This window comes from Sylvia atricapilla, chromosome 6 (genome assembly GCF_009819655.1).
Source record: "Sylvia atricapilla isolate bSylAtr1 chromosome 6, bSylAtr1.pri, whole genome shotgun sequence".
In the NCBI taxonomy this organism is placed as follows: Eukaryota; Metazoa; Chordata; class Aves; order Passeriformes; family Sylviidae; genus Sylvia; species Sylvia atricapilla.
The window spans coordinates 29,976,932-29,998,935 of record NC_089145.1 but is presented as its reverse complement, the minus strand read 5'-3'; the positions used below and the strand labels follow the sequence as shown (position 1 = coordinate 29,998,935).

Genomic DNA, 22,004 nt, shown 5'->3' with positions numbered 1-22,004 from the left:
TCCTCTCCCAGATATTGGTCCTTTTCATATCAGATAAAGAATTTATATGGAGACATTTATATAAAACAGTCTCTTTTTTCCCTTATGCATACGAAGAAGGTGGGAGCCAGATATTTTCAGAGGCAGTACTCTTATTTTAGAGACTTCAAACACAGGAGACAGACACTCTCTTCAAACAAGCTGAGATTTTCAAAATTTCATTCTTAAATGCACACAGCCACTTCTTAAAGAGCAGCTTGAGTTTCAGTGTTAAGTACCCACCAACTGTCAGTGACAATAACAGCAGATAAAAAGTCCTTAAAACTCAGTGGGAGAAAAAATTACTCAACCACCTGCTAAATGCAGTCAAAATTAGAAGTCTCATGCATAAATCTGTAAGTTTTGACCAACGTCAGAGACAGTTCTGACCCTAAATGCCATATCCAAAATAAATATAATCATATTTACTTGGAATGTCCATATCCAGTTGTTATTCTGACGAACCTGAAGTTTAAATCAGGAGGTCATGTGTTTGGGGTTTTTCTTTGTGTTTTAGACTACAATCAGCTGATGTTGCAAATGTAGGTGGATCCAGAAGTAGAAATCAGAACACTTAGGAGACTTTGTACACTTACACCTGAAAAGCCGAAACAATCAATCAGTGTGAAGACTTTCAGATGCAGATACAAATACAAGTAGTGTTTGCAGCTTTGTTCATGCAGTGCAAACAATAAAGACAGGTGAAGCACTATTTCTGTATTCCAGATACGAGTGTCTGCTCAGCTCAGCAACAGATTTACGCAGGCTGCCACAGGGGATTCACAGCACAGGGGGACTGCACCTGCCCGTAAAAACCACCAGACCCTGTCTGAAAACCGGAGCTGAATACTGCTCTAACTTTCAGCTACCATCTTACTACAAAAGCAATCAGTAGAAAAGTGATAAATACAACATATGAAAGGGAAGAGATTTCTTCCCGTGTCACCGAATTGGCATCAAACGGGTCAGCATTGGGCAAATCTCAGCGGGGAAATCCTGTACTATTAATCAACCCCCTGTCCCCAGCCACCTCACTTTCCACTTCATGCTCGTCTCCCCCTCAGCTTTTTAGCTCTGAGGCCGTTGGAATTGCTCAGCCACGCAGTCATTTCCCGCTCAGGACTGCGGCCTGAGATGTGCACAGCATGGGCGGGGAGGGGCGTGGGGGGAGAAAATAACACATAAAGCTGTGGAAAAGGCAAAGAAAAGGTTTGTCGCGGGCCTGGGGTGGAAGGGAGCGGGAAATAATTTCTCCTCTACATCCGCGCAGGTGGCTTAGCTAGTAAAAGCGCCTGGAGGCAGGAAGAAGGGCTCCCAGTTGTGCCATTCTACCTGCGGAGGTCTTGCCCCGCGCACCGAGGCTTACCAGGAAGGCAGAAGAGACCGCAGAGCTTACACACATTTACTTCTTGGGCTGCATCTTCCCCTTCGTGTGGCCGTTCCTCCCCCCACTTCTCCCGTGCCTCTCCAGGGCCAAAGTCCCAGACCCGAAGGCAAACCTCAGTTAACAGAGATGACACAACATCACCCCCAGAATGCTCCCGCCAGTCCCCTTACGGTCACCTTCGAGGAAAAGCAGTGGCAGCCAGCCCCGGCAGCCCGGCCCTCCGGAGCCCCCGGGTCCCGGGGCGCGTCCCCGCCCGCTCACCTCGGCCGGCGCGGGGGTCTCCGCCCGGCGGGGCGGGACGGGCGGCGTCCCGGGGCTCCCGGCGCTGGCCGCGGGCGGCTGCGCGGCGCCGGGCGGCAGGCAGGTGCCCGGCACGGCTCCCGTCCCATTCAGCACTTTACCATTCCCTCCCCGCTTTCCTTCGGGCGGGAGAGCCCGGCTCAAATATCAGAGCCGGCCCTCCCGAGGAGCGCAGGAACTGACATCAGCCGCCCCTGGCTTTTAACCCCTTCCCGGGCTCGGCGGCGAGGCAGGTGGGGCGGGCAGCGCAGGGCGCGGGGGCGGCCCGGGGCACAAGAGTGGCAGCTGCGCTCTGCTCCGGGAGGGGACATCCCCCTCTCCACCCACCTTGCGCCCTCGAGGACTGCCACCGAGTTTCCTGGGATCTCCCTTGCAGTCACCTCCCAGCCCTCAGGGCTGATGCTACCCAAACCCGTCCCCAGCCCACCAGGGCAGCGGCGTTTTCCGTGGAGCAGCCGGGCAAGGAGCTGATACCCACAGAAGCACCGCTGCCCTTGCCGCCACTGCAGCCCTGAGGGGCTGGCAGTTCGTCCGAATCTCCAGAGGGAGCATCCTTCACTCGTTGTAGGCAGCCCCAGGGCATGAGGTTGATGCCACGACAGAGACGAAAACCAGGCTAGTGTAAGGTCTCCTGACCAGAGGACACCAATCTGCACCATGTTCTTTGGCCATTTCCCACATAAAATTGCTTAAACAAGCAGGTCCGGGGCCTCAAGCATTTCTAATGATGGCTGCCAGTGCACAAAATATGTTATTCAGGCATCAGGTCATCACTTACTGAAGTACTTTACATGTAACAATGAAATATGTTATATAAATATGAACATGTGGTGACATATAGCAGTATATTGCCTGTGTCATACCAAGAACTGGTGATATCTCACTGCCTCGGGAGGCTGGCCATGGCATTGAGTGTGTGCACACATCATGTGCTGCTGGCTGCTGCCCTCTACTCCTGACACCTCAGGCTGGCCAAGCCCACGTTCTCTCCTTTTGTGTTGAGCAGACCAGAGCATGCAAATGGGACTAGAGACAAAAGGGGGTGGCAGGATTAAATGCCCCCAGAGATGTGGCCTTCAGACCAGTGTGTTTGAAAGCAAAAGGCCCTTTGTTCTGGTTCAGGCTTAGCAACTACTTTATCAGACACGTTACTTCCATCAGAGATACTTTTAAAATATCTGTATGAGGCTCCCCTCAGTGGAGATAACAGCAGTCATTCTGACATGTATCTTTTTGTCCAGTTTCCATAGACCTTTCACATGGGACGCTTTGCTGCCATGGAAGTTGGTCTCATCTCAAGAAAGTGAGTCTGGCTTGTTGGAGGAGGGCTGAACTAGACTGATGATATCTTGAGTGGTTACGAGAGATCCATGAATGCTCTGAAACTGTACTTTGGCAACTGCTGAGACTACTCACGCAAAACGGGGCAGTCTGAAATAAACAGGCTTCAACAATCTACGAGGAAGCATGCAGAAGGACTGAACAAAATTATCTCCTAGAACGATAAGCAACACTGTTCACTTGACACGATTAAACAAGATCTTAAGAGTTGTTATCTGGCTCACAGATACTGCCTGGTTCGAGGTCTGCTGTTTATTAAACTTCCATTGTAAACTTTTTCCTCCCATCGATAGTGTGATTTCACTGATGTCTCAGCAGAGAAACATAGGGTTCCAAATCACTTACTATGCAAAAATGAAAAGACTGATGTGATTAAGTGGTTAAAATATAAAAATATAACTAAAACATAAGGTCAAGATAAGGAGTGAAAAGCAGACTCTGAAATCTACACCTCACTATCCAAATAAGTAGTCAGATTTCCAAAGACTCTGAGGACTCTGCAGTTCCCTAAAGATGGTTTCGCTTTAGATTTCTCATCTGTTTCCAGTTCCATGGAAATTTGGTGAAATGAAGGTGCCCGTTCCTAGCTAAGAGACAAAGCATGCATTACAGAGCTTGCTCAGGCAGAGAACAGGATAGCACTACACAGGAATGGCTGGAGAGCCAAGTGGAGATAGGCAAAGAACTGAAAAGAAACAGGCATCTGGTGAGGAGCTCTCCCATTTGGACAGCTGAGCAGGGACAGACAGGAATACAGCCAGAAATCAAGCTGGCTGTCGGGACAGCATCACCCAAAGAGATTTCTCCAGCAATTCCCAGTAGAAGGACTAGATCTAGTTGCCTACAGTCTGCATTAAGCATTATGCTCAGTGATCAAGGAATTGTAATCAATAACCAGAAGCAGCACAATTTGTGCCTCCCTATATGTATTTCAGAGGCCAATATGTAGCTCCATGCTTTACAGAGTCCACTCCTGAACTGAGGCTGGCCAAAGACAAAGTAAAAAAAAAGAGCTATTCCCTTCATGCTCCCACCCTGTACTTGTTCCTTTCAACCACAGCATGCAAGCACAATATTGCTTAACCTAAATTTTATAAGGCATTTTTATTCTTCCCTTAAAGGCACTGGTCAAGTTCTCTCATTTGCACCAGCAAAGCCAACCAGATCATATCACTCACTGAAATGTCAATATCTGCCCTTGTGTTTTTCCCAGGCAATGAAGCTTGACTGCCAGGACATTCCTCAGCCACTGAACTTTATACAAAGTACCTCCCTAAGAATTGCCTGTGCACACCTTGCTTTAACCCTTGGAGGCCCAGAACCACATCAGCACTCACATAACAATGTTCTGACATGTATTTAAAGCAATTATTCTTCAAAGCTGTGCCTCCTTATAGCTTCTGTCACTTTTGTTAAAGTATTTAACCAAATTATTATTAAAAAATAGATAATGGGTTTCATTAAATGATGCAAATAGAAAAATAGTTTGACTTCAGAAGGAGAAGATTGTAAAAACAACCAAAACAACCAGTAGTATCTAATTGTTTCCAAATTATTTCCCTTGGCAGTTGTCTTTAATATGGCTACTCAAGCACTGTATGTCAGGTCTTTCCAATCTGCAGACAAATCATTCAGCAAAAAGCAAAATTTACTATAAACAGCAAGTATCTTATTGACAAAACAAACTCCCTGGGCGATCCAAGAGAACTAGCTTGGCACTGTTAGACTATCCTTATCACAACACAAGCACAGGCTGCTTTGTTCAGAGCACCATATCCAAGATACCTAAATAGAAGGACAAAGAGATAAATGAGAACAGGGAGTCAGAAGATGAGAGCAGAATGAACTCTTTCTCTTAGTAAGCCAAGTTGTCATAGTTCTGCAGGTGGGAGAGAGCATTGTGTTCCAGACACAGTGCTGCTGAAAACTTACCAAAGGGGCAAGGACACCAGCCAGACCAAAAGTTCAGGTGTCAGAACCCCACTGAAGGCTCAATCCTGTGTGGGAAAAAACTTGCACAAAAACAAAACAGTACCTTGAAACCCCTGTTTGAGGTACGTGTTGCTCTCCACAAGCAGCTTAGGCTTCATGTTGCAGTTCTCTAAATTCCACCTGTGTTAGAGGCTTAAAAATGTTGAAAATGGCCTTTGTGCCTGGTTCCCTTACTCTTTCTCCAGGGTTTGCAGTGTGCTGACAGACACAACACAGTTGCAATCCCTTGCCTATCTTCTCCTATAATGAGCAGTGACAAGTTCATGCAGCATTAAAATAAGAGACTGGCAGCTGTGGATCACCTTGCTGCATAAGCCAGTTGCTTGTGGGAGGACCCAGTGGGAGGGCGAAGAAACCATTGCCCTCCAGTACTTTGTCAGCTGTTTTTGATCATGTTATGGCCATCTCGTCACACTTCACACACAGACACTCATGTGTACTATTCAAGCCAGAACTTGAGCAAGAACATATGTTTTATATATACAGCCTTGACTGGCACAGAGCAAAACAATGGAGAATTCCCATTTTCCTTAGGGAATCATCCCAGGGGCAACTCAAGTGTTATTCTCAGTATTAATAGTTCTTGCCTTGTTTCATTTCTGGGTTTCTCCAGTTTCAGCTTTTAAGTACCAGATTTCACTATGTCTTTTTCCATTAGATTAAGAAGTCATCAACTATCATTAAAGTAGCTTGTGATAAAAAGCTTAATTTTCTCCTCTATAAAAACATACAGATGTAACACCTCTCACAGTAATTAATATTTTCTAATGCTTGTATTCCCACAGGTTTATCTAGATCATAGATTAGACAACTGGATCTTAAAAAGTCGGTTTGGGATTTTATCAATGCACTCATGTGTGCCTGTTCAACTCCCGTTTCAGATCAGGGAAGAAAGGAGGATGGCATGTGGGAGTCTTCAAGCTGTGGAGAAGGAAAACAGTCCTTACAAGTGTATTTGTTTTGTGTGGTCTTTTTGTGTCTGACATTGGCTGGTATGTAGCCCCAGGTTCCCACATACCACAGCACACTTCAAATCTGTTTCTCAGTCCACAGGCTACAGCTGCAACTGCTGTGCAAGTGATGCTGCACTTGATGCATGTCACAGGTAAACTGGGTCATTCCAGGTGCTGCAAGTTTGTTGACAGAACTGGCTCCACAGCACTCAAAAAACTAAATTTTGCTACCCTTTGGATGAGAGACCTGCCTGTTCCTGCCAAGGAGAAGGATGCATAGAAAGAGAGTGGTGGAGCTGTGACAAGGTGCTGGAAGCAATCAGGAAGAGCCCTGGAGAGTTAGACTTGCTGCTCTGGCAGCCCCAGTGCTGTGGGAGAGGGCCACATCTGCTGCTGCAAGGGACAGTCCAAACCCCTCAGACCTTCCCTGAATGGCAGGAACAGGTCTCTCTCCCCAGGGGGAGGGAAGCTCAGGCAAAGTAGGCAACAACCTGTGGTAATTTTCCTTCCCGAGGTACCCTGTGAAATGCCAGGAAAACACCGATTTATAGAGCTGTCTCTGGAAGCACAGTGCAAAAAACTGAACCGGAGAAAGAGATCTAAACAACACGGGGAGCAGGGAATCAATTCATTTATAGGTTACTGGTTTGAATTCAAGCCAAGTAAAAGAAATAACCACTGGTCAGATACCCTCTCACAAGCAGCAGCAGCAGTGACAGCTCTATGGACAGACTAGGCATCTCAGCCCCATTCTTAAACATCATCAGTCTGCAGGGCGTGTTTATTAGGGGTGAGTGCTGCAGGTAGCCAGAGGAGCTCCATGGAACATAGACCCCTATTACTGCTGTTGTTCATTACAGTTCTGCACCCACCCATCACTGAAAATAGCTGAAAATAACTTCTCAGCATAAAAACCTCCAACCACAAGAGATCATGGGGAGAGAACCCATGTCTGATCCTTGCTAGACTTGTGAAAAAAGTTGCTGGATTGGAGAAATTTGGGTAGGCTAGGAGAAGGCGTGGCCCTTGTCCATAGCAGAGCCGGGAGAAAATACTATTTCCAGCCTTGTTACATCAATACTTCAAGTAAAGACCAAAGTAGGTCCCAGCTTGCCCTCTGTTTGGGTGCTGATCTAAGAACTTTGGAATGGGCACCTGGGGCAGCTCTGTAGACAGAGGCAGGGGAAGATGCATGAGACAGCCTCTGATGAAGAATCCCTGCCCTTCCACAACCAGTAGGGTGGCCTGTACTGGTTGGCAGTGGGGGAGAGACACTAGTAACAAATGGGGCTAGTCTGTGAGAAGGGTTTTGGCTGCCTTCCCAGTATTGCACTGAAATTATGCCTCCAGCTGCCAGATGTCAGGATGGGGTGTGGAGAAGAACAGGGTTCTCTGCTATAAGAACTCCTACTTGCAGAGCTTTTGTTGCTGAAACCAGCATGCAGGCTGTCCTCCATGAGAGTGCAGGAGGGGTTAGCTGGAGAGGGTTTTGGCTCTGTTCCTGTTCTCACACCAGAGCCAGGCACACGGTGACCAGATGTTTGTGATCTTTGCTCTGGGATCTTTCAGACTTGTCAAGGCATTGTTTAAATGGAGGAATTATTTTACTTCCACATGGAGGGTGGAAATGTCAAGAGCTCCTGCAGAGATCCCTCTGCCTCCTTTCAGGAGGGGTCATCCCCAGGTGAGCAGCATTGGAGAGAGCTCCCGCTCTACACAGATGAGATCCCCAGACAACGCACTCTCAGAACAGTGGTTGTTGAGCTTCCCTGGCATGACTGTTTCTGGCAGTTTCCATGGTGATTCACAAACCCAGCACACATCTCTTTGGGAAGGAAAATAATAGAACATGATAGTTCATGTGCCTGGGGAGGGGGTAATACGCCCACTTTTATACTGTCAATTGAGTTCTAGGGTCAGTCCTGGGGTTTGCCTCACTCCCTTCCTGAGCTGGTAGGGAAAGCATTTCTGTACCCTTCCCCAAAGGACTCAAAGCAATAGCTTGCACTTGTAGGTGTTACAAGCTGCCATAAGCAGGTTTAAATGGTATTGCAAATTGGTTTTTGTGGACAACACTGGCAAGTGATGTCAGCAGGCAGCCCAAGCAAGCAGTATACCTGATAGTACTTTGAATGCTTGGGATAAGTGGGAAGCACTGATGAGGAACCCAGGATATACCACAACATGCAAGCACATACATAGGTATGACATACCTGTAAATTTAAGGAGAAAACCTGCACTCTGCCCTCTCTCCCAGTATGTCTGAAAGCATATGGACAAAATCCCAAACTTTTGTCCTTGGTCATAGATGAAAACCATTCATGGGCAAGGAACAAACTCAATCTTACCACCACAGTACCATGCCACCAAGACTTCACCTCTGCTCTCAAGATCTGACCCTGCCCTCTTCTTCATTACAGAAGCAGCAAGTGTTACCGAGCACACTCTTCCCCATGCAGTTTGGAGATGCCTGCCTGATACCTACCTACCTCTTTGCATGCAGCAACAATTGTCAAACAGCACATCAGCCAGGATGAAAGGACATGGACAGAATGGGTTGAAGGACAGTTTTCTGATCTGCATCGTTTTTGTAATTCAGCTAAAGATTCCAGAAAATTCTGGAAGGGAGGGGCAAAAATTATAAAGGATAATATGGCTTTCAAACACAGCCAACATGCATCTTAAAAAGGAAACCTAATTTTGTGTGCCTCCACCTCTGGGCAAAATGTTCTTGGCTTGGTTTCAAAGGTGCTGGGAAATTCAAGGGTTGGGTTTCTCTGAAAACCAGCCCCAGGGTGCTTGCAACAGGGTGACCAGGAAAAGGTGCCATTAAATTATCTTAATTTAAATTTTTTTTTCGTTTTGTAATTTCCTATCAATGAGCTCTCTGTGGGAGGCTCAGAGATTGATCTAGAACTTGTCTTTCACTCTTGTCTTCACTGCCTGAAGCAGGAAGCCTTGTAAGAGAAATGGCACCTTAGCTGTAGATTTAGATGGTGCTTGGCTTTCATTGCGGTGACTGCTGCAATGTAAGAGACTCCCACCCATTTCCTCATGCTGTGCTCCTTGCCCCGAGCCCTGTGGGTCCACAGGAGAGTTTCTGAAGCCAAGGTCACTGCCCAGCTTTTCCCTCTGTCCGTGACTGCCACCCCTGCTCTGGGGTAACTTCAGTGTCAGCGTACAGGTGTAACTTCAGTCCTGGTGTAGAGGTAGTCTGGGTTTCCTTGCTCCCTCAGAAGCCCATGCCAGGATGCAGCACTAGACAGACAGCCAATTAAAACAGCTCCAGCAGCTACAACACAAAACTGAGTTAGCGCCTTCTGCAAAGGATGTCATGAGTAATTTTTACTTATTTGTTTAATTAATGTTAATTGCACACAGTAGGAGGTCAGAACTCTGCCTTCAAATGCTCAGTTGGCTGTGAAGTGTGAGTTCTCCAGCCATTCTAGAAGCTCCAGTCAAGGGGCAGGAGAAGGAGGGGGATTTGCGTTTGGTGTCACTGCGTCAGTTTCATTCACAGCAGGTTAATGACACCACGGGAATTTTTTTCCGAATCCAAAAGGAGGAAGAGAACAAGAAGTATAGGAAGTTCATCCAGAGAACCATCAAGAGGGTTAACGGGCACTTGGGCCCCCTCTGCACCAGAGATCTTGACACATCTCCCTGGCGGCACAGGAGGTGCCTCCCGAGGCAGCCATGGGCACCCCAGCCCTGTCCCACACACGAGGGCTCGCTGTAGGTATTAGGGGCGGTGCTCAATTCAGCTTTTCCCTCTCGGGGTTCTCTTTTTAGTGTCTTTCCATCGGTAGCTCTTGCCAAGCGCACTGGCAGCATTCCTGTGTGTGCCGGCCGCTCTGCGCAGCGCCGTGCCCGGCGTTCCCGCACGCTGCCCGCGGCCCGAGTGAGCGCCCCGCGGCCGCACCGCGCCGCCCGGCAGCCGCTGCGCTCCGGCGCCGCCCGCTGGCCGCAGGCGCTGTGATTCCAGGCTTTGGGCTACCCACGGGACCCCCAAACCGAGTGTCCTGCGACTGCCGACTCTTGGCTGGTTTCTGCCTTGCCAGGGAAACTACCTTCTCAGCGGGAAAGTCAGGCATCGCCCTCTTACAGACAGAAACACAACCTCTGCTAATTAAAACTGACGGAGGTCTTTCTTCACCTGGAGTAAGCAGAATCCTTGGATCAGGCAAACACCCAGGCCGTTTCTAGGGACTATTTTGGTGGTACAGCTCTGTGGAGAAAGGGAGTATGAACAGCCATAATTTGTTAAGGGCTCCTGTGGAGGGGTGCTAGGACTTAGCCCAAACCAAGTCTCTCAGACACTGGATGCACATGCTAGCCTATAATCCTGACTCAGTGGGCACTTGGGTAATTATTCCTAACAAGTACGTACGCATTGGATTGTTTTGCCAGATAAACTTATGGTACTGTGTAGAGGAATAGGAAAAAGTGTTCCTAAGTCAATGATTGCATACATTAGTTATGTTCAGTTCAGCCATTAATTCAAAGAACTATTTTCTCTTTGGTCCAAATCTGCAAAGCCCTTAAGACTTTCCCCCCCCTAATATTTGTTAAAGTTGGACCAATTTCACCCTTAAAACAGGTCAAAATTCAAGCCCAGTGTTTCTGTAGAAACCACTTGTCTCCTCTCAGCCTTGATTTTTTTTCTCATAAGAGCAAATTGACATGAGTCATTACCATTTATATTTGCCCAAAGATCATTTAGCTTCTCCGAAGACATCACAGAAATAAAAAGCCATGTATCAGACCTTTCATCAATTAAGAATGCTAACAAAATATTTTTGTGCTGGATCAAAATTATAATGCCATTCTTCTAATAAGCAAAAGTAATGCCACCATTACTGCAATAGGGGGTTGCTTTTGCTTTTAAATCTAGGAGAGCTTCAAAGCCTGAACTGTTAGCTTTACATTCCCTCTGCAAAGCAGTGTGTGGCCATACAGAAATTAGGGGTACTGACTCCGGATTTCTATAGTCTTGTCTGATATCAGTGTCCACAGTGTTTTATCTGGGCTTGGATTTATACTTAAGGTAAGCCTGCTGCCATAAAAAGTGTTCTGTGAATTGTAGCCATGTAGGCATAAAAGGAGAGAGGATTCAGGACATCTTCCTGATTTTACTGCACAGGTTCAGGCAACATACCCCTGCTCACATGGATTTGTGACTGGGTCATGTCGTACCACCTCTGCAGAAGAGAGAGCATGTTTTGGATAGCAGCAGCTGTGTCACTCCTGAAAGCTCGTATTTGGTTCTTCCAGAGACCAAAACCTCTGGGAAGTGTCCTGAATTTCCAGTAGCTGCTTACACCATTATCACAAAATCGATCACAGATGGTGCTTTTGATGCTGGCAGGTTGGAAAAAATAATCTCTTGGCTTATATCCTGAGCACATTTGATCTGAACTGACTGGATGAGATCGTGACTGCCCATCATCTTCTCATTAGAACAGAAACATTTTCCTGACTGCAACAAACATTTGGGCAAGGATGAACACTTTCCTTTAAATAGCAAACTTCAGCCTTAAATAGTTACACTTTGCCCTTGCTGTTTGGCTCTGTTGCATACCAAAGACTTAGCTCTTAGCAACATGAAATCCCATCCTAATTAGCTACTGTTTAACAATACCGAGCTCTCTCTATTCTGGAGCTACAGAGGAGGGGAGCATTTAATAACAAGCCAAATGCAGTTTAAGAGTCCTTCTGTGGATTTTCTTTTTCCTTTTTTTACCTCCAAGTGGAAAGAATCCCTGTATGTTAAGAGTGAGCCACTCTGTATGAGTAAAAGTGACACTCAAGAAATTCAACCAAACAGCCTGGATAATTACTTACACGAAGCATCAAAGTTCATGTACCTCACTAGAATAAAAAATATACCAGATGACACATGCAGTTCTGCCCACCATAAATGCCATTGACTAATGATAAACTTACCACTGTCTAGGTTTCCACTTGGTCCTTTTTTATTACAAATACTTTCCTCAGCTTACAGTGTAGTCCCTGGATTCAAGTCTCTTTCCTGCTGCAGTCTCAGGGTACACAGAATGACAAGGCAAAGGTGTTTTTTTGGTGGTTTTTTTTTTTTTCCCAGCCTTTCAGCCTTTCAAGAAAGCTTGTTACAATCTGTTTTGCTTACTATCCTTGAAACTTTGACCTAACTTCCATCTCACAAACTTACTCCCAATGACAATATTGTTCACAATAATGAAGACTGTATGATGATTCTAAATAGATCTATTTTCTTTGAATTCTAATATTTTGATGTTATATAGAATTCTGTAATTTTCTGTACATTGTGAAGTTGTGCAACCCATGTGTTCACACTCTTTAAAGGAAGTTTTTTTATCTTTTGAAGTAAACAAAAGAACCCCTTCTTGAAATGGCTTTAGTGCCTATATTAAAGGAAAAACTCCACTGCTATATGACACACTCCAACAACTGCAGGTAAGTATAAAGCAACCTGGGAAAAAAAAAAACTTTCCTCAAAAAGCTTTGTTGAGATAAACCTAAGGCTGCAAGTCTGAGTCATTATAAATTGAATTGGGCTTGGTCCTGTAATATAATATCCAGCAAACCTTCATTTTTCAGATCCCAGTGCCCCTAAAGCCCTGGAGTCAGGGACTGAAATTTGTTGAGGTGATTCCTGCATGTTTTGGTTTTCCAAAACCAATGGGTGCCCCCATGAAGCATCCCTTGACCTCCTGCTCCATGGGGATGCAGATAGCTCTGCAGAACTATTATGTTTTCCTCAGATGACAGAGCTAAAAGACCATGTGCTTTGCCAGCTATGGAGTCTGAATAAGGGATAATTGGTAGAGGTTTCTTCCAGATAAGATTGTTGGAAATTATTAAGTGTCATAGAGAAATCTGTAGTAGTTCCTGTCAGTGACAGAGTTTGTATTTATTACTCAGGCTGGTAACATGGACTTTTTAAAACTATTACCTTTGGATACCCAAATACCAGCACAGACAAGAACCACAGACAACTGCTCAGACACTTAAAAAAAATTCTGCAGATAATTTTCTCTCCTGTCATCCAGCAGGTGGGAGGAGATGAACACAAACAGTGAACTACAGGGTTACTGGTTGCAGTGTTCCCTGGGAATGCCTGATTTGCTTGTGCTCAACGCAGGATGTATCCAGTTGCTCTAATTTTCATATGACTGCCAGCCCCAGGGAACACAGCAGTGCCATTTTTTACTCTCTTGGAAAGAAAGGAGTTGGATGTCACAGTGTTTGAAATTCATGGGTCACAACAAAGGGACACAGGAAACCCAGCAGTGCCTGCTGCACCTTGGGGTTGCCAGCTGGGGTTACAGGCCTGCTGTTAGCAGGTGGGGGCAGCTTGGACATTGACTTGTCCACCTGAATCTTTTCACTGGTTGTGTACACAGAAGTTTCAGACTTTTCTAAGGTTAACTCTAAACACAGCTTCTTGGGAATTCCAGAAAACAGTGTTCTGCTATGCCAAAATGCCCTAAAAATATAATCAGCGCAAGTCTAGTGAAGTTGCTTTGCCAGAAAGTGTTGATTTGACTGCTCAGATGCCCACCAGGTAATGAGCTTTGGTCTTTTTTCCTTATCCTGATCATGGAGCAAGGGCAGTGAAAATACAGGAACTGTAAAAATTGGGGTAAGGTTGTAGAGACCTGTTGAAGTGTAAGGGAAAAGCAAGGAACACCACAGTCTGACTATGGAAGTAGGGTTTGTGATTTCCTAGTTTGTCCAAGTTTTACTCATGGTGCAGTGATGTTTCCAAATAGTAACAGCTAAATGTTCAAAGAATTTTGAGCACATAAATGTTTTATAGTCAGTGCAATACATTTAGTGGTGTTGGCTCATGCATGGGATTATGCTAGAGAAACAGCTTATTTGGGGAAGATGTACTATTTCTTTGTCCTCTGGTCTTATTAGGGGAGTTGAGAAGAACATCAATTGATGGTGAAGTCTGTACCTCTGAGATGGGCTAATAAAGAAGCCTTAATTGCTTGTATTAGGATAGACATCCCTTAAGAAAAAAGCCTACTGAAAATGTGGCTGACTCCAAATGGATTTTATAAACTGATATCATCTTTGGCTGTGTTAAAGTATAATAGAATATTTCTCCTTAATAGCATGCCCAGTGTTACAACAAATTTTAAAATGGCTTTGAACCAAAAAGCAACTATGGATTTTTTTTCTGAAAAAGTGAAATTCAGTCCTGACATTTTTACTCTCAAATTTCCCTTCTATTAGCTTGTATTTTTCCTTTGGAAGGATATAAAAGAGGTCATTTAGTTCCCATTTGCAAAGACAACTAACGAAAATAAACTTTTGAAAGCATTTGGTGGCACAGGTGTGATAGAGGTCAAATTATGAAAGTGAGATTTACTTATGAATCAGAGCCTAATTTGGGCTTCCTTCTGACTCTCATTTGACCAGTTTAGGATCTGTCTCATGTAGTTTGTCAGGATGATATGAAATAGAAAGTAGCTAGCTTGACCATCAGTCTGGGATTATTTTGCCTGACTTCAGCCACCCAGGAGTCAAGAAATTAGCCTTAACTACTCATCTGGCTCCATGTGTCAGCAGTGAGGATAGGGAAACTTGATCAGTCTCCTTAGGATGGAGTGCATCATCATGCAGAAGTGTCCAGTTCCCACAAGTGAATAAGCAGCGAATTGCAGCTGTACTGTCAAAGACCTGGATGGGTCCATAGATAAAGAGTCACAACTAATTGTGCAGATGACTTTTACAGCTGACCTCAAAGGTGTGGCAGGATCTTTGCTCACATTTATCTCACTTGATCTGGTTCTGTGCTTATATTTCTGTGGTTGATTTCTAATGACCAGCATCAGTTTTACTATTATAATTAATGGAGAGCTTTGCAGGATGACTGGGATTATTTGGTATGTAGAACATAATTTCTGGTCCCTTCTGGAATAGAAAATTCTGTAGATCTCCAGACTGAGCATTGTTAAGCAGGCATTCATAGGGAGTGCAAAATATTCAATAATTGTAAGCCACATTATGACAGAAAATCTAATTTCTTTTGGATATATCGTGAACTAAACATTCTACAGGATTATGTATTTACTTTATCTCATTAAATTCTTTATGAAAAAAATCTTAATAACATTCCAAAATGAAGATTTAGTCTTCATTTTTATTTATTATGGTCATCCCTATGCAATCTGTGCTGGGGCAATACCTATTGATGGGGAGCTTTGCTGTGTAAGATATCGATGAATATTTAATGAAGTAGGTATTTATTTAGCATATCTGTAGAGAGACATTCTTTTTCATCTGACTCTTCTTAGTCATCATAAAGATTTGGGACCATTTAGCTCCCACCCTACCTGACCCGCTGATGTTTGTTGGGCTCATGTGTTTACTGTGGGACTGCTACTAGAACAGTGACAAGATCTGAAAACAGAGGAAGGAAAGAGCTACTTTTTAAAATAGTGCAGTAACGTCCTTGTGCATCACTTTAATGTGTTCTTCATCATATGTGTGTATATGGCAGCTGAAATACATGATGAGATTAGGTGGCTGCTTGTCCAAGCTTCTGGATATTCTTCAGTCCTGTGTGATGAACTTCAAACTTCTTTAGGCCTGAGGCTAAATAATTTTTCCCATTTCTGGTTGAATGGGAAAAAAATCCTATGTAATGCATTCTGAAAGTCACATAACAAAAATAAGGCAATAGTGAAATATCAGCTACTGTATTCAGTGAAGGCTGCGAAAGGACTCTTTTTGTAGTGAAATTGTTGTATAACTCATATATTGATTGTTAAGAATAATATTAATTGATGTTAATTCTAAAGAAAGTCATTCCCATATTCATTGCAAAGAAGAAAATTAATTGAACCAGCATTCTGAAAACGGCTGCAATAATTTATACAGTAAAATTACTTGGTTTAGTTTGTTTCCAGTGAAAAAGTGAAAAACAAATACAAAAATGAGAGTGCAAAAAGGGACTATGGTGTCTTAGGTACAACCTCCCAGTATTTTGGAATTATTAGTAACTCAGACTCACAGGTGCTTTAATGCATAATGGCTTAATGCACTAAATAATAACAAAAGAAACTATTGTAGAAGAAGAGTCTCACAGTGGCCACTAAATCAGACTAGAGAATAGGACAAAGCGCATTAAAGCTAATGAAGAGAAACTCAAACAGAAAAATATGGCAGATAACTGAAAGCTGTGTAAGAGTCACTGGATTTTAAAAAAAGTCTCAATTTTGTAAGCATAACAGAGAACAATATTGTTTAAAATGCCTTCCTGGCTCAATTTATGAAATGAAGGCATAGTTAGAAAATAAAAAGCCTACAAAGCAAATAGAAAAAATGGAAAATATTTAGCAACCAATATAAATTGGAAGCTACATAATATAAAGATAGACAAAATAAAAAGACAACAGAGAAAAATCATTGGCTGGCAATCATTAAGACAATAAAATTAGTTAAGAGTATATTAAGAACAACGGAAGACTTAAAAGGGTACATGCTGCTGATTGATGCAGATGAGGAAATTATAAAGTTGTAGAAAAAGCAAATATTCCAGATATATTTCTGTTCTGTATTTGAAAAGAAGAAAGATGATGCACTTGTATCACATGGGCTGATGAAAAAATTTCCACTCTGTTAGTGATCAGGAGGAATGTAAAGTATGTACTGGAGGTAAATATTTTAAAATCAGCAGGTCTGGATGGCTTACATGGGCATATTAATAGAGCTCATTTAACTGATCTCTAGCCTGCTGATACTGATATTTCATAAATCCTCTAACAGCAAGGAAGTAGCAGAATACTAAAGGAGTGTCTGTTCTATGCCAATATTTTTTTTAAAAAAGGCAAAGTCAATAATCACAGTAGATGTGCACTAGCAAGGCTAGCAGCAGTTAGTGGAAAAAATACTAACTGATAGAGAATTCTTCGACAAAGAATAATAAAATCAAGAGATGTATTTTCCAGCCTTGTAATAATCTAGATTAAAAAGTAAATAAATAAAAAAAAAAGGCAAAAATCATTTAAGCACCTCTGCCATGAGCAAGATGATGACCAGAGATGCTCTCAAAGTTCTTTGTAGCCCTACCTCCTGCAGTTCTATGAAGACATAACATGGTAACCAACAGAAATTCCTGACTGGACAAGAGTGAATACATGTACAGGTTGTGAATCTTGCTTGATTTTATTTCTTAAATTGTTTTGTCACTGAATCAGGATCAGGAGCAACACTGGATGACTCTCATTCTCTCAGAAATACACAGGACACAGGATGGTTGAAGCACGGCGAAAACAATCTGGCCAGGTTTCTCGGCTGGGCATATTCAAAAAAAAAAAAAAAAAAAAAAAAAAGCCATGTCACCTGTGCTTTGCAAAAGCCATGGAAATAGTATTAGGATAAATTTTAGAGTCAGTGCTATTCAGCATTTCCAATATTGCCCTAGAAGGAAATAGAATCTCACTGCTGATTAAATATGCAGGTATTGGGAAGCCTGGTGGAATGGCAATGATGAGGGGAAGGCATTTATATAGGGCAGGAAGGATCACCTTCATGTTCAAGTAAAAAGCCTTTTACTACAGCCAAATGCAAAATTATGCATGTGGGAACCAGATAGGAGATTAGGAGGGGTGTAATCAGAAACTCTACCCTGGAAAAAACAGCACTCTGAAAAGGATCAGGATCATCAGAGTATGGAGCAGTTTCACTCCAGTGAGATACTGTGGCAAAAAGGGTGAAATCTATCCTTGAATGCATAAACATGGGAATAGTGAGTACCAGTACGAGGTTGCTGTTCTTCCCTTTGTGGCACTCATTAAATTAATCCTGTGCAGGATATTTATTTTCAAAGGTTGCTGAAAAGCTGGGGAAGGTGGAAGGGGAGCTTGGTAATTATTCAGGATCTAAGGAAAATGCCTTATTGTAGAAACCTTTCAGTGCTCAGCATGTCTGACTTACCGAAAAGAAGATAACTTGATTTATGGCTTGATTAATGAATTGGTACTGTTGGAGGCATAAAATACTAGCAGGAAAGGGCTCTGGGCAGACTAAGTTGTACTGAGGACTGAGGGGAGGAACTATTAAGCCAAACAATTCAAGTGAAGAATGAGACATAGAAAATTATTAAACACTAGAACAAGCTAATGTGATGAATTCTTCATCTCCTTATGTCTTCATCAAAATGAGACATTTTTTATTGGCTTACAGCCAATTGCAAATTGTCAAGAATGAGTTGTAGCTTTTAATACTGGAATATAGCCATGAAAATTAATGGTCTATGATAGCTAAGAGGTCATTCTAGGTGATAGTAATCCCTGGAAACCATTACACTGTAGAAGAGCTATATATTTATTTATTTATTATTATGGTTATGTCAAGAAGCAGTAGATAAACAGGCAACTTTTTCTCTGTTTGGACCTTAAAGTGCTACAATTTAATGAAAACAAGATGAATTTAGGTTGCCAAGATAACTGATGATGGAAACTGGAGGACTGTAAAATTACTGATTTTTTCTCTTAGATATTCCAGTATATGGTCCTTTCATCAGGTGGATTAGCATAATACAAAGGAAATACAATTTGCTGGGTGACTCCCTTTCTCTTTCTTTGTTCTTCTGTCTAGAAATGTCCTTGGCTGTGACATGCATCTATGATAACTAAGTAACCTGGCATCATCTCAGAAGTTTTTGGTATTCAAAAAGCTCCTGGCCTGTGGAATGTTCTTGGGCAGCCCATTGTGGATATCTGAAACACGAAAGTAGAGAGTCAAACCACAATTTTCATCTCTGAATATTTTTTTTATTCCTTTGACACATTCCATCTCCACATCATTTCAAATCTCAGAGGAACACTTTTTCAACTTCATACCTATGATGTAATTTCTCTCAACCACCTTCATTTATCTTTGTGTTTATATTGTAACCCTTGTCTTTTCCATCACTTCCCCTTATCCATTCCCCTCTAATCCTTGGTTTATTATCACTACTTGACTGATGTTTGAGAAATGTATTGTAAGTGACTTGGAGCAGACACTTGTCATTTTACTGTTGATCAGAGCACTTTGCACATGTCGCATCGTATAAATAAAAACTACTGCTCCAAAAATATTTAGTGTCTCAGTTAAATTTTGCAGTATAATATGTAACAAAGACACTTTATGAAAAATAATTATTTATTATAATTATCCCATCTCTGGCACTGACATTCAAAAGCATTTTAGGTAAATCATGTGCAATCTCTCTTCTCTGTCTCATTTCCTTAGCTACCTCAGAGTTACAAGATGTGTCAGTGAAGTGCTAGCATCAGGTTGTTTGCCATTATAGAAACTCTTGAAATGTAACACCTCTTCACTTATTCTGTTTTCCATCAGCTTGTCTCAAAAGCTTCTAGCAAAGGAAATGTGTTCTCTCTTTTACAGCTGGGAAAAGAGAAAAACAGAGAGGTGAATTTGAGGGCATTGGGAAGGCCTGAAGCACATCTGTGAGTACAACCCAAGCCGCCAAGCTCACAGTCTCCTGCCATTTTTAATGGGAAACTCATCTCCACAAAACAGATCAGTGGATCAAGTTGGACTGGACATGTGCAGGTTTGTAAAGTGGCCTCTCCCCAAAACTAGGTTTGCATTTTGCTGAATCTGGCAAAATAAGAGAAAACATGGTTGCTGCCAAACCCTTCAGGTTCTGTAATTTCCATGTATATAACATTTGCTTTTCTTCCGTCCTTGAATCTAGAATAGAAACCACAAAGGATTCTTTTTGCTTATTGGCATTAAAAATTCAAGCAAATACAGGCTAACTTAGTCAGACATCAGTCATATCTCAGGTAAATCTTGCCTGCTGCCTGTTCTAGAAACCTCAGGCTGCTCTGTTCCAAAGGACCTGTCTGGCATCTAATCCACATGAAGGCAAAGGTAGAGGGCAAAAGGTAGTGGGGGACACTACTTCTCTGCTGAGAAATTTTTCTCTGAGTCCAAAGAGGTGATCCCTGAACATCCCAGAGGAAACTCACAGGCTTTAACACTCTCTATGGAATAATGTCTTACTAGCATCCAATATGGAAACCTTGAATAGGAACATCCATGGAGAGAGATTTCCTAAAAATGGAAATGCTTTGCTGCACGGCACTTTGGTCATATATCTTAGGAGTAAAAATTGCCTATTTGCAGTGTTTAGTTTCAGTCAAGCTCTTACCAAGCCAAAAAGGATGGCAGGTATCTATTACAGAAAATTGCTTTGAAGGAAAGAAAAGCTAAATACTAATGCAAGTTTTACTATTATGATCTATATCTAAAGGAAAGGAAACATTCTGAGTAAGGAAATTGTTTCAGCAGTCCCAGAGAGAAAGCCTAGAGTTTTCAAAACCAGCTCTGGCTTCCTTGGGGATTGCTGTCTAACCTTCAACATTTTGAAGTTGAACCCAAGGACAGCACCGTACCACAGAGACTGGCACAGGCACCATTAGAAGAAGAAACGTTTAAGTGGCTTCAATTTTGTGCAGAGATAAGTTAAGAGCCTTCACAAACTTAACTTCTGCCTCTATCCCTTTGTAAATAAAGTACTTTCTCAGAAGTGATGAATATGGGCCTAGGGTCTGAGCCACAGAAAAAACCCAAGCCCCTAACACAAAGCAAAAGAGAGGAGCCATCACTCCAGGGAGTCTCCTCCAGCTTGGAGGAACCATGTTTGAAAACTTCCTTCACGTTTTCTTCCAAAAACTCAGCAAATCTATGGCTTGTATTTTTCCTACCTGCACCGTAAGAAAAAATACACAAAGAAAGCAATTTCCATGGTATTACATGAAAACCGATACAAGCTGATCTGAAACAGTACATGACTTGTGGTATTCTTCAAAATCCATTTCCTGCTTCAGGCATTTGAATAACATTTGTCACCACAGTGGCTGGGGCCCCTTCAGGGAAAAAAAAAAGAAAAAAAAAAAAAGAAAAAGAAAAAAAAAGTTCCTTCTTTAATTTCCTTGCAAGCCTAAAGATTACTCTTTGCTCCTCATTTTCCTGTCAGAGAAGCCCATGTTTTGGATGCACATCCATGGGTAGGCTCTTAAATAAACACAGAGTATCTACTTTTTATTTTATACACACAGGGAGATGAAATTCCCAATTTCAAATTGTGAAACCTCCTCAGATAAACAGGACAGATAAAGCCACATTTCTCTAGAGAGTGGAAAACCCTGACTCCCTATTGACAGGTTTTGAACAGTTGTGATGAATATTTTCATGATAGGTATTTCCTTCAAAGCACTGGCTGGGCTCTGTAGAGAATGGGGAGTGTTATAAGGTGAGATCCTCATTTAATTTGCTGCAGAACCCATTAGCAAGTAGAAAGTGAATCAAGAAATAAGGCTAAGGATGACTTAATAAGCCCGGTGGTTATACCCTGCTCTGGAAATATGGATCCCATTCCTCATTAGTTCCTAAGCATTGTCAGACAACCCACTTGGACTAAACTGGTAAGACTAATTTTCAGGTGCTTCTTTTTCAAGACCAGGACTGGATTTACAGAAGGGATGAGCATCTACTGGAATTAAACTGGAATTTAATATTGGGAGCCATATAAAACTAAGTTCTCTGGGGAAAGAGAGATGCTATGAATCTCAAATTTCAGATTCTTTTTGACTGAAACATGTCTGCACTTCAAAGCCCAGTCTGCAGAGCAAAATCCTACCTCACTGGGAATGACTACAGTAGCAGTGATGTTTGTGGTGTACTCAGATACCAGTGTAATGACCATATTAAAATGCTCCTGAAGATACAAGCCTTTTTTTTTCCTCAGTGTAACAACATGCCACAAATAAAACACAAATTACAGCGAGGGATTAAGCTCTGCCTGTCACAGAATGGATAAGTGAGGAACCAGCTTGGGTATTGCTGCACTGCGCTCCTTACCATGTCCAGATCCAGGAGTACAGCAGCAAACAAATATGATTATACCACTTTCCAAGATGTTTCCATACAGTCAGGTGTTATGGTGGACCCAAATGACAAAACCCTTCCAGAACCAG

The 22,004-nt window shown here is 42.7% G+C and overlaps 1 protein-coding gene across 4 annotated transcripts in view; it reads right to left on the bottom strand.

Annotated features, from left to right (window-relative positions):
- Positions 1-5,296, bottom strand: part of PLEKHH1 (pleckstrin homology, MyTH4 and FERM domain containing H1) — a 54,740-nt gene extending 49,444 nt beyond the window's left edge. For 3 of the 4 annotated variants that reach the window (XR_010743830.1, XM_066321375.1, XM_066321374.1), the window contains exon 1: positions 5,082-5,296. Coding sequence is in view for 2 of the 4 variants with exons in the window: in XM_066321375.1 (XP_066177472.1) it covers positions 5,082-5,136 (55 nt within the window). In the remaining 2 variants the exon portion in view is untranslated. Of the gene's footprint in view, positions 1-1,666; positions 1,808-5,081 lie in introns of those variants that run through there. The other variant, XM_066321376.1, reaches the window with a different exon arrangement.
- Positions 5,297-22,004: the final 16,708 nt, after the last annotated feature.